We start from the raw sequence: 13,326 nt of genomic DNA, 5'->3' as shown, positions 1-13,326 counted from the left end.
AACGTTTCATTAGCATTCTGAGCCTCCCCCTTTTCTAGAAGGCTAAGTCTGACTCTCCTGGCCTGGGTTCACGGCTTGTGAATTTCCAGCAGAGTCTAATCACTATCATTGTAGGGCTGCTGATGCGGTTTTGCAGCCCCTTTGCCTTTTTTTTTTTTCCTTTTGGTTTCAAACTAAAGTTGCATTCAACACGACTGTGTTAGTTATACAGGAATACTGTTTAAAAAAAAAAAAAAACAGAAATGATGCCCCACCTCCAGGACTGTAACATACAGGCTGAACTCGCTAATTAAGACACCTCTGTCTCAAACTAGAGGCGTGCTTTCTATAAAAGAGAATCGTTAGAGCTGATGGCTGGAGTTCAGAGACCAGTAAACTCAATAAAATCTTCTATTCTACCATTTTCAACTCTATATAGATGCAGTATTTGAACAGTTGACTTTTAAAGATCAGTGAGAGGATGACACCCATTTGACTATTCTTATTTTTTACTAAAATGACATGTTGTAGGTTCCTCTGTATATTTTTTTAAATGCTTAAAGATGTTGGAGAAATCAGTGTCATGGGAAACTGCATGTTTACTTTAAACATTTAATTAGAAGCCTCTCCCACGAACTAGGCAAAATTTCCTCTCACTGCTATCTTAACATCTATTATTACAGGCTTACAAAGAACCATAGGCTAAAACTAAAATAGTACAAAGGTCTCCAGGTATCTGCCATGATTATTATTGATGAGTTTTCATTTGTATGTAAGCAATGACACATACACACACACATTTACATACACATATATGTGCATACGTGTATATAACCAACTGCCTAGGCCCAAAGTTTGGCTGAATTATTCCATCTGCACTTTTCACATAAGAAAAACAAAAATCTATACATTTGCCTCTATCTAAAAGGTAACATCGTCTTCCAAGAAATATTTCATAATTTTTCTAGAGTAAAAGGTAAAATTTCTTACTGCTGTAACATTTAAATAAGTATTTTCCTTCTATTGGATTATAACAACATACTTGAATATACTTTTTCCTTTCAATTTCCAACTACTTTTTTTAATGACATTCTGAAGGAACGCCTATTAGTAAATGAAATTCCACTGACAATTTATTTCAGCCTTTAATATATTTTCTACTAAAAATCAAGCTGTCAAGACAGAAAAATATTACTGGTTTTGTTATGACAAGAAAACAAGTGAGAATTTTTAATTCACAAAGGATGAAAACACAAGACATTGATCTCATTATACATACAATATTACAATAAGCTGATTAGCTGTGGACTATTAAAACATTCAAGACTTCACATACACACAGGTGTACTTGGAAACAAGAAACACAGGACAATTTTAATCTTTGATATGTCATAACTACCAAGAGAAAGAACATCACTGATTTGAGTCTAATTGTTTTCCTGGCATTACAATCACTATATAGGCCAGGCCTAAAGCATACTGTATATTGTTAAGGACATCTTTAGGCAAATATAAACATTCTCATTTGGGAGCTTTTCCTCCCTACCCAAAAAACAATACTTTCCCATTGCTGTCAAGTAGCTTGGTTTGTTATCAATTTAACAAGATCACAACAACAAACAACATTTTCACCACAAAACTCAGGTGAGAGGTTTTTACGCAGGTCATACAAAAAATATTTGTCCCCAAGAAAAGTAATCTGTAAATTATAGATGCAACCCTAAGAAAAAGAATCTTGGTTACAAATCATTCACTTTCAAATACTGATGAAGAAATAAAGAGTGGAGGGATGGGAGGGAGTGGGAGGGGATGGAAGGGGTGGGAGGGGGTGGGAGGGGATGGAAGGGGTGGGAGGGGGTGGGAGGGGGTGGGAGGGGATGGAAGCGGGTGGGAGGGGTGGGTGGCAGAGGCACTGGCATGGCAGGGAGCACAAAAGGTGTGAAACGAGGAAAACATTTGCCACAGGAAGTACTGGATTCAGTTGATTTTTTAAAAATGAGGTATTATAAGAGTGTGCCAGTAAATGCAAAAACAAAACAAAATTATAAACCAAAATGCACATTTCCAATGGAAAAACCTCTAAACCTCTTATAGTTTTCTTTATTCGGATTAGACATTTCATATACAGCAGTTAATCTAGAAAAATACATTTTAAAAAATCTTCAGCAGACCATGCTCTCTGTAACAAAACCTTCCAAACCCTGTTTTATTATACAAACCAATCTACAATAGTAATGCAAAAAGAAATTCTCAAATTTAGCAATGTCATTTTCGATCTGACTTCCCTCTAATTTACATATGGGTTTCCACTATTCGTACTGCAGTTAGAATTCTGTAATAAATTTTTTCTAATGTATTCTGTACATATTAAATAATCTAAAAGGTTCCTCTTGTAGTGCATTTACCATTTAGCAAGTCTATTCAGCATTGTTCCAGTACCATTTGCATTACAGTGATTTGCCTGTAAATGTAATTAAAATCTAAAAGTGCACACAGTTAACTTTCTCAAATAACGGCCTATTTCTGGAGGAACCCTAATATTCACGGAGAATTACCAATATCGTGATTAGAAATGAGAGGTTAGAATGTACTCTGAGACTATATAACACAATTATATACATAAGCTAAAGGACAGTGAGTCTTTAGCCTGTATTTACATCAAACAACATTGGTTTCCACAGGATCATACCAAGAACTCAGTATGGCACTAGGTAGATTAGGATTGTTAGCTACAAGTCAGTGTAGCACAGACAGCCCCAAAATACCCTGAACTGGCTTATGCTAAATTAAACTCCAGTATATCACAGTGTTTTAAGTACTGTTAGTATGCTGCTGTGCTACTCCGTGAAGACAGCAAGCCTTCATCGAGGGATCGCATCTGGGTTATAATGGGTCCTAGCAATCAGACTGCCACTGCATGCAGAAACCCCGAAAAAAAACAACACAGGTTTCAAAACAGATATACTTCATTTCGTTTAAAATGCCCAGGAGCGTTTTCAAAATAGGTGATAGTAAGTATTGTTCTATCGAGTGATGAACCTATTGAATCATGAGAAGAAATTCTACGTCATCCAGTTTGAGGAGAAAAAATGTAGTATTCTTACCAAATTATCCAGTGTATATGACTGGTTAGAATCGCAAGTTTTGATTTTTACTGGAATTCAGAGTATGAAATGCAAACATTCAGGATAAAATTAATTCAAACGTACACACAGTTCTATCAACTTGCAACAGAGCAGCAAATATGAGGGCCTATCACACATCTGGACTCTCCCATTCCCTTCCGGTCCCTCAGAAAAGTGCAAAATCAAAGAGTCACTGCTTGGTCCAAACATAAAATACATCAGGTGTAAGGACTTGGAATCTGATGAAATCCGGCTTCTATTCCACAGGTTCTCTTCAGTAAGAGTCAACGTCCGAAGATGGAATTTACCTCGAGAAGAATTAACTCTACAATCTGATTCTGGTAGACGGTATGAACTGCTATGTTGCCAGTCTCCTTCTCTGGCTTTAACAGAGTAGGACCGAACACAATTGCTATACTCTGATACGTCATTCTGTTTTTCTCTCCGTTTTCTATCACTCTAAGAGGAAAAACAAAAATTTTAGTTAAAAGAGAAAATTTTTAAATAGGGGAAATTCTTCAAAAAATATTATAAACAGCTTGCATTTAGAAAAGAGAAATAATGCTCATTTTCCTAAGGTACATATAAACTATTTAACCAAATAGAATTCAGTCTGAATAGCACGTAAATCTTTCTTTTGCATAAACACAGCTAAAAGGTATACATATTCTCACAAACTTTAAATGTGTGATATTTCAGCTTAGTTTTAAAAATAAGACATAGACTTGAATACCTATTACAATTCAGGTAACAATGATTCCTCTGCTAGGGTGACGGGGAAAATATCATTAGGGCACAGAGATTAAACTTTGAATTTTACTCATTTTATGCTATTTTTTTAAAAAATCTCTCATACTGTGATCACTTACTTTAGTAATCTCGTGTTCTTTCTATCAGAAGTTTCAGAGTGACTATGTAGTAACTCAGACCTAATTACCTTGACTTCAAGGTAACTGAATATTCCTCACTTAACCAATCTCATCTTCATCATAATTAACTTTTAGCCACAATTTCTGAACACTTACTACGTGCTAGGCATTATATAAATGCTTCACATATGAAATCTACTTCAGTGTATTCTTTATACCAAACCGTTTTACCTACGAGGAACTGGGGCTCAGAGAAGTCATCTTTCTCATGTTACAAACAGGCGAGCAGCACAGCGGGGCTCTGAACCTAGGTCTGCGTGGCCCTGGCCCCGGGGGTCCTACACCACATCTCATACCCGTTCTCCGACCTTCTTTTTCCCCCTAATTATTCCTTCTCTTTTGTGGTGAGACTCTTACCTTTTGAGATGTCTAAACAGAGTCTGCATTGTGTCCTGATTAGGCTTTGGCAACTGTTTGATTAGATCCTTCACAGCAGAGACACGCTGTCTTGGTTCTTGTTCTGAAAAAAGACAATGACTGGAGATTTTGCATGAAACTGAAAGCAGTGACATTATTTTGGAACCTGGTATTTGGTAATACACAGTGACACCTGGTGGTTACACTTAAAATTTCTGGAGTAAAACAATCCTTTGAAAAAACTTGTTTAAAATACCAAGCAGTGTTGTAGCAGCTACAGAGGGTTTTCACCATCTAGGGAAAAAACTGAGTGGAGTTAATTACATACTTACTAATTGCATTAACAAAATCATTAAAATGATTAAATGTAAAGAGAGGTTCTGGTAATTCTCGAAAAAACATTTTCAGTGCTCCAGTGATGACATGAATATCTTCCCATTTACTATCCTTCAAGTCCAATTTCTCATCTGGAAAACAGTAGGAACGGGAAAGTTTCTGAAATTATTTTAAACCAATTTTAACAGTCGTGAGTTAGTTATTCTGTATATAACAATACATGATCTTACCATGATTGACTGTAAACCTCAGCTTCTGGATCACTGCAAGGTTGCCACTAACTCTATAAATCCCATCAACATCCAACCCTAAGAGACAAATAACAATAATTTTATGTTTAAAGTTCTTGTTGGCTTCTTCTAAAGATGCTTTCATGTTTTAGAATTCTTATTTATTAACATTAGCCTAAAATAAAATTACTCTTTTCCTCTAAATGGCTTTTTATAGATGCTTGGCAGTGAGAGGGGGGTGGAGATTCGCTCTGCATCGTCTGGTAAACAGCAACAAATCTACTTTATCATGCAGACCGTGGATCACCATCTCAAGGAAATCATCTCAAACTTGAAATACTAGCAATTTAAGATAAACTTCGGCAAACACCTGAAGATAATTCAAAAAGTAAAGGAAGCCAGTAGATAAAATCAGCCCACCCGTTTCTCGGCACGTCATTTGAGAGTGTAAATGTACATATTAAGGTGCTCTCTGAATCAAAGTGCTTGTCATTCTAAGTGCTTGTAATAAATAAACTTAATACAAGCCAGCAACTAAAATAATGGTTCTATAACAACTGATAATTTGATGCAGTTATTAATTTCTTTTACATATGAAACAGAATCATTTGAAATTCACACAACGAAGCCCCAAAATTCATATATTCATTAAATGATGATGATGCACACACTTAACACTATCTAATGTGCTACTCATTTACGTTCCAGTAAAGCCAAGGAGCATGGCGTCTCTACTGTCAGGCTAGCAGAAATCTCTGTGACTAGGAGAAATTACATTTTATGCAAATATTTTAATTACACAAGGTATTTTTGATGATATACTGATATAAGTTAATGGGACTGCAGTCAAGATACTGTTATTTTAAAAGCCAGTATAAATATTATAAACATGTTAAAATTAACCAAAACAGAAATTAGTTTAAGTCTTCAGAAGTACAGGAAATGACATAAAGAGGATTTGTCTATCTGCACACTTTAGAGTTGATTTAGCAGTTTGGGAATGTCATCTCATTTTTATTATAAACAGAAGAAACTTCCCCTTAGTAAGTAAACACTATCTCCTCCTGTCTCTTACACTGCTGGATCATTTCTTAATAAACACAGTTTCACAATCACCACGTCCATTTTAAGCAAATGCCAACGACTCCCAATGGCTTCAAGGAATACCATACGCTGAATCAACCCTAAGTACTGAACATGCAATAGATGACTGCAAAGGCCTTAATTTGAAACAATGAAAAAAAAATAGTTTTTTGCAAAAAAGATGCTTTTCTTGACAACTTATGACTATAAAGAACTTTTGGTTGCAACACTCAAAATCATAAAAATCCTAGAGATTTTGATGGCAAAACAATGGGTGGTGTGCTTAACTTTAAAAAAAATTCATTTTCTTACCATACTGCTCAACATGTTCAATGCACAATTTCACAAATTTTGGCACGGTGCCATTCTCTCTCTGACACAGATTAGCAAGATTGGCTCCAAATACCTGATCTGAAAGAGATTTCAAGAAATGAGTCACCTTGCTAAACTTTAGTTCACAAAATGGCTAAATGATTCACAGTGCAACAGAAGATACCCCTGCATGCAGACACTTTCACCACAACGCACGCCTGTCTGATCCGTACTCGCCTACCTCTTCCGACTCCAAGCTCCAAGAACACCCTCCTTCATTCCTGCCTGGCTCCCTTCTTACCTTCCCCTCCTGTGCGGAGATCAACCTTCCCCCAAACGGAGCTCCTTCTCACCACTCCTGGTCTCAGCTAAAATGCCACCTCCTTTTAAGAACCCTCTGACCATCCTAAGGCAGCCCAATTCCAGTCACTCGCTGTTTTATCACTATGTCAGATTCTTCAGATAAGTCACCATTATTCTAAATTACCTTGTCTGTCTCTCATCTTTATAGAAGTTTCATGCGGGCAGGGACCCTCTCATTCTTGAATGCCAATAGTTATTCCCAGCACTGAGGCTCAAGTCCACCACTTAGCAAATACTCAAGTATTTTTAAACTATTAAAACATGCCCATCTGGGCTTCCCTGGTGGCGCAGTGGTTGGGAGTCTGCCTGCCGATGCAGGGGACACGGGTTCGTGCCCCGGTCCGAGAGGATCCCACATGCCGCGGAGCGGCTGGGCCCGTGAGCCATGGCCGCTGAGCCTGCGCGTCCGGAGCCTGTGCTCCGCAACGTGAGAGGCCACAGAAGTGAGAGGTCCGCGTACCACAAAAAAAAAAAAACAAAAAAAAAAAACACATGCCCATCAGATTGGGACTGACACATATACACGAATATGTATAAAATGGATAACTAATAAAAACCTGCTGTATAAAAAAACAAAATAAAATTCAAAAAAACAAAAAAAAAACCACATGCCCATCGTGTGCCAACGTCTGATTTCACAAAATATATCAAAGTCCGTTCTAGTAATCTTTCAACCCAACAGTTTTGAAATTCCACATTAGTGCTAAATATTCAGGAAAACAAATAAAATACAGTATTTGAAGTGGATGAACAACACCAGAAAGTGGCAAGTTTGTATGTCTCATTGAAAAGGTCTGACGAAGAATGAGCAGCAGTTTCTATCCATTTATTTGTGAGGCTTTTTTGAAGGTTCTAAGCTCAACATGCTAACTTCACGTGCATTATCTGGGGGTGCCTGCTTACCCTTAACTCTTTAAGGCTGCTAATCTGAATCACTTAATTAGCTGAACTCTTCCTAGAAGTTTTAAATAGCTTTTTAATGAAACTCATTTGTGTATTTTAATCTAGATGCTTTGCATAACAGATGTTTCTGCAATGGTCTTTGTTAGAAACTTCATAATCAAAGACAGCTCTAATATATACGGTATAAATTATGTTACCTTTTCCTATAGTTTTATTATGAACAAAGGTCTCTGTTTTGAGTCATGTGTTAGAAAATTTTATCTTTGGAATTAAACATGCTTGTAAAAACTAAAGGTATATATATACAAGTATATGTGATTTTAAAGAATACTTTCCTATTAAGAAAATATTGTTAGTACATTATGGTTCTTATACATGAAAATAAAATGTAAAAATTAGTTAGAAAAAACCACTTTATCCTAATTTTAAAATTACCTTAAATGAGAACTGGAGGCAAACAATCAAGAATAAAATTGTACATTATCTTTTCTTTCTACAGCTAGTGATTACTTGAAATTTCTTCTGATCTGTGCATCTCAAAACTAAAAATCTGTCATTCTGAAAATCTGCCACGCCACCCCATCACATCCAGGTAGCTCCTCTGGTACAGGGTTTCTAAAAAGCTAATTTGGTATTTATGTCTCTTTGATGCTTTAGTTAAAATAAACTCTTCATGCGCATTAAAAAATCAATTTTAATTACTCAAATGTATTTTAATCACTGAACCTGATAACTTTATGAATAAAGAATGAGACATTTTTACTGTTTGGAAAATTTTCAGCTTTTAATGTAAAATGTCTTATTTCCGATTTAGGCCAAAGTTCATTATTACAAACATCACTTCTACCTACCTTTAATATAACCTTTTTCACGAACAGCTTGCAAAGTGGGGCGTCGTGTAAGAAATTTCTTTAAGTTTTTCTTGGTTTTTTTCTGTTCTGAAGAATCTATGCTAGATACTTTCGTGGCTTAAGACAGATAGATATTAAGCATTTTATAAAATAAAGGCTTTTTTAATGAAAATTTTTCCACCTAGTACTCAAAACATATTAATCTCATATATAAAAAGTCACAGTATATAAATTCAGTTTTTCTAACTTTAATACGGTTTAAGAGTAACACATGAAGAATCAAAAACTAACACAATTTCAAAGTGACAAACCAAATGAAACATTTCATTTTTATCACTAAACACTGACTGCAAACTGTGCCTTCTTTAGTATATGTGCCAAGACATTTGTAAGTCATTCTAATTTATATTCATTATTTCACAAATGATATAGTCTTGGACGCTCCATCAGGTTTAGACGGTAAAATGACCAGCAGAAAATAAAGTAACCAACCCATAAAACATAAACAAAATCCCTACCCTTCCCCATACTCACTGAACCAGGAGTCAGGGGATATATATGTATAAATATCCATCACAACTATTTGTACTTCAAGCTAAGACTCATCATAACTATCTCTACTCCGAGCTAAGGATGGGACCACCTGGATTTCCACATTGCCTGCAGACCTGATTTATCTTTGGGTTACAATAATAAAAATTCAGAAAGTAAATTTCTTGGAAATAACCATATTTGAAGAAAGTTGAGAGCACAAACAATATATTAGTAAAGAATTAAAACAACAGAAGTTTCATGGTTTACACTATTATACAGAGACAGTGTCAGTACTAGGCCTAAACTTCATAAGAATGTGGGAGAAAAAAAGGAGAACTGATTTTCTAACCACTCAGTTAATGTGAAGACCAAAAATTTCTCAGTTAAATGTGGATTTGTTAAAATAGATTTAAGCAGGTTCAAGTCACGGGTAATGGCCTATTTAAAGCACATAATTCACAAGAGGCCTGTGTTAGAAAATGCAATCCTTGGGACTTCCCTGGCAGTCCCGTGGTTAGGACTCCCGTGCTTCCACTGCAGGGGGCACGGGTTCCATCTAAGATGCCTCATGCGGCATGGAGTGGCCAAAAAAAAGGAAAGAAAAGAAAATGCAATCCTTACAACTGCTGGCGTTTCTCTGGTCCTGTAACATAATATGTGGTCTGGAGATTAAATGCACAGACATAGCCCAGTCTAGAGGCGGCTGCCTGGCATCCAATAGGGAACTATGGTACATATCCCGTGACTTCTGACTTCTTAATGTCTAAGGGTCTATCTAGAATCTTAAACAGTAATTATATATTTTCCAATCAATAACGTTCAGCTTCCTAGAGGCCTCAACACAAGCGCATTCTGTTGTGCGCATTTTTTTCTCTTGGAAGGGTATCATAACATCTTAAAATTAATGTGATTCCATCGGGGTGCATACGATTAGGCTGAAAAGTGATGATGAGTTGGGCTTCCCTGGTGGCGCAGTGGTTGGGAGTCCGCCTGCCGATGCAGGGGACGCGGGTTCGTGCCCCGGTCCGGGAAGATCCCACATGCCACGGAGCGGCTGGGCCCGTGAGCCATGGCCACTGAGCCTGCACATCCGGAGCCTGTGCTCCACAACGGGAGAGGCCACAACAGTGAGAGGCCCGCGTACCGCAAAAAAAAAAAAAAAAAAAGATTATGAGTTAACGAGGAGAGAGAACACTGAACCACTGAGACCGCAACTCCTGAATCTTAGAAGTCTTGCAACACTGGAGAGTCCACTCAGCTTTCATATATTTACTCTAAACCTTTGCTAAGAGAATAAGCTCACTCAAACCACTAGCAACACCGGGAAAGAAAACTTACAACGCGATTTCTTCAGATCCTTATGGTCCTTTTCTTTATCATGCTTTTCTATTCCTGGTGAATCTGGTACGTCCTCCTCAATCGCTTCATCGGGTTCTACTGTCTGTTGGTTAGAGATTTTCCATACACATTACTTTTGCTATTACTTTAGATGTAATTCTCAGAATGATCAGTAGTCAACTCTTCCAAATGATTTTAGGGAACCAATTAGTATATACGATATATGATTTAGCTATTTGATAAATCTTTAAAAATACTCTTCCCCCTACCCCCAATGATGGCATTAACTGAATTTCGATAAAGAAAAAATTACTGATAATTCACAAGGATAATGCGCTTGTACTGATGGTGATGCTATCTTGCCACATTTTGATCAAGCGACAAGTAATAACAGTTAAAAGGTTGGGCTATATAATCTGTGGTGATAGAACAGGATGATGGTACATTGTTGATGATAGGACAGATAAAGCTAACTAGCAATGGTACCTTAACTGCTTCACACCAACAATCTTTTAAAATTGCACTTTGTGTCAACAGTTAATTGACATCACTCATTACTCACAGACCTACGGATATCAGGAATTGAAAGAAATCCTAGAACTCATTTACAGCCTAACTACGGTCACTTTTACAAGTTAAAAAGCAGACTGAATTCTCAAAGCTAAAAGCACTGCTCTGCCTTTTACTCTGAGGTCCTCTCTCCACCCAGAGTTTATTTTTGTGCACAGTGTAAGGAAAGGCTCCATCTTCTCAGACATCCAGCTGACCCAGCACGTGCTCTACCTGGCACAGAGTGTCCAAAGGTACGTGGGTCTGTCTCCAGGCTCCTTATTCTGTTCCACAGGTCTGTATATCTATCCCATTATGGATACACAGCTTTATAAGGTCCTGCCTGACATATGCTACAGCAAGTCTTCTTCAAAGGTGTCTTGCATATTCTTAGCCCTTTGCATTTCTATATGAATTTTAGAATAAGTTTGTCAAGTTCCCCCAGAAAACCTACTGGGATTTTGAATGAGATTCAAAAATCTCAAACCTACAAATTTATAAGCCATTTGGAAGAATATTATATCTTTACATAATTGAATTTTTTAATCCATGGACATACTTCTCATTTAAGTTTCTGTCAATGTCTCTTAATAAAGTTTTGTAATCTTGCCCATCTCTTTGCCCTCAGTATCTTTTGCCACTTCGTAAATAGTACACATTTAAAATTTTTAGAGTGAATTATATGTTCCTCTCTTTTCAGTTGGCTTATTCCCTGAACCCTTAGGCCTTAATTTAAAAAGCCACTTTCTCTGCAAGGCCTCCCTTGATCCCTACACTAGATTAGCCCCTACTTAATCAGGGTTTTTATAGTTCATTATATGAACTGTTCAGTTGTCTGTCCTCAGTAACCTTCTGTCTTTGATTGTAAGCTCCATGCATTAGGTGAGCATCCGGTTGCACGCTGCTATACCCCAATGCGTAAGGCACTCACATGTGTGTGAGATGGACGCGGCCACCCTTGCTTTCAAGGGGTAGCGAGCACATTACGGTGACTAGACCTGCAAGTCCGTACTGGGTAGAGGAGAAGGTACATTTGAAAAGACTGGGCTCAGGTTGCTGAATTCTAATAGGAGTCACGTAAGGTTTCTGTGCAGGGGAGGATTATAAAAGTGACATCAGGAAGTTTCATACAGTAGTGGCATTAACAGTGCATTGGTGGGGGATGAGATGAAATAAGGAAAACTGTTTAGGAGGTTACTCTTAATATCAACATTTAAAGGCCTGCCCATGGTTTCAGGAATAAATGGAAAGAAAGGGACAAGGTTCAGAAATATCACACAGTATTACAAACTGCAAAGGAAGAATTCACATCTAGATTGGTAAATAATTTGCTAGAAGAGGTAAAAGTTGGAGGCGGAAGAGTTAAAGAATACTCAGATTCCAAATCTGGGTGATTTGAACTGGGTGAATCATAAAATTTTGGAGCTTAAAAGGATACTTGGAGACAATCCAGTGCAATCTCTCTATTTTTTTTAAGTAGAAAAACTGAGACTCACAGAAGGAGAACACCTTGATACAATCACAAACCTTATTAATAATGAAGTGTCACCTATAAAGTCTCTGAAAGACATCTCCATCTCTACTAAAGCCAGTGATTCCCAAACTTTGTTTGTCTCCATTTAGTTTAAAACCTGTATTACATACTCCCGTAAGTATTCACTTTCATTTCACTTCTGTCACTGATACATGATCCTTAATCAGGAACCATGTCCCCATATGGTGAGGGGGTAACAGTACAGTCTAAGAAAGTACAGCTTCTAGTTGGTTATCACTGCTCTTACAAACACAGCTTCAGAATATAAATGCGAGGTTCTTTTTGGTTGTAATACACATGAGAAGAAATTTTCCAGGAACATGAGGGTACTCTGAGTAGAAAGGTCACTAGGAAAGAAAAAGTACAAATGACAAGACGACAGCTTCATGCATCTCACCATTTTGCTCAGGATCTGTTTCCACCAAATAGGATGATTTCCAAAGCATTCACTCCATGAATAAATACTACATACTAGGCACAGTTAGACGGTCCCTACCTCCTGAGCTATTTTCTTTTTGAACCAATGCCTCATGTGAAAGTTATGTGAAATCTACCGGTGGCAAAATCCTATAAATGACAATGTTAAATGACTCATCAGCCCCTGGGAATTGCTAAACTAATCACTGTCTTTCCTACCTCTTTCAAAATATGTATTTTTTAAAAGTATTTTTTTAAATATAAATTGGAAACTAGATATATAATAACCAGTTAGAAAGCCAAAAAACAAAACAAGAGAAGCAGCTCTAAAGTTAAAAAAAACATTTACCTGAGTCAAACACATACCTGATTACTGATAGTGCTACTAAGAACTTTAAACCACTCATTGATAACAGCATCATTATCAGACTGGATCAGCAGTTCGGTCCCTTGACGGGTTTTCAGCTTTAGAGATAAGAAGGAAAA

General features: G+C 37.1%; 1 protein-coding gene across 8 annotated transcripts in view; it reads right to left on the bottom strand.

Moving 5' to 3' along the window:
• Positions 1–637: 637 nt before the first annotated feature.
• ARHGAP12 (Rho GTPase activating protein 12) overlaps positions 638–13,326 on the bottom strand; it is a 110,204-nt gene continuing 97,515 nt past the window's right edge. For all 8 annotated transcript variants that reach the window (XM_060006340.1, XM_060006341.1, XM_060006342.1 and 5 more), the window contains 8 exons: positions 13,207–13,305; positions 10,341–10,443; positions 8,469–8,585; positions 6,352–6,450; positions 4,957–5,034; positions 4,723–4,857; positions 4,391–4,493; positions 638–3,563 (listed from right to left, as the gene is read on the bottom strand). In XM_060006340.1, the coding sequence (XP_059862323.1) occupies positions 3,389–3,563; positions 4,391–4,493; positions 4,723–4,857; positions 4,957–5,034; positions 6,352–6,450; positions 8,469–8,585; positions 10,341–10,443; positions 13,207–13,305 (909 nt within the window). In that variant the 3' untranslated portion in view covers positions 638–3,388. The remainder of the gene's footprint in view (positions 3,564–4,390; positions 4,494–4,722; positions 4,858–4,956; positions 5,035–6,351; positions 6,451–8,468; positions 8,586–10,340; positions 10,444–13,206; positions 13,306–13,326) is intronic.

This window comes from Delphinus delphis, chromosome 2 (genome assembly GCF_949987515.2).
Source record: "Delphinus delphis chromosome 2, mDelDel1.2, whole genome shotgun sequence".
NCBI lineage: Eukaryota > Metazoa > Chordata > Mammalia > Artiodactyla > Delphinidae > Delphinus > Delphinus delphis.
This window is presented reverse-complemented; position numbering and strand designations above follow the sequence as displayed.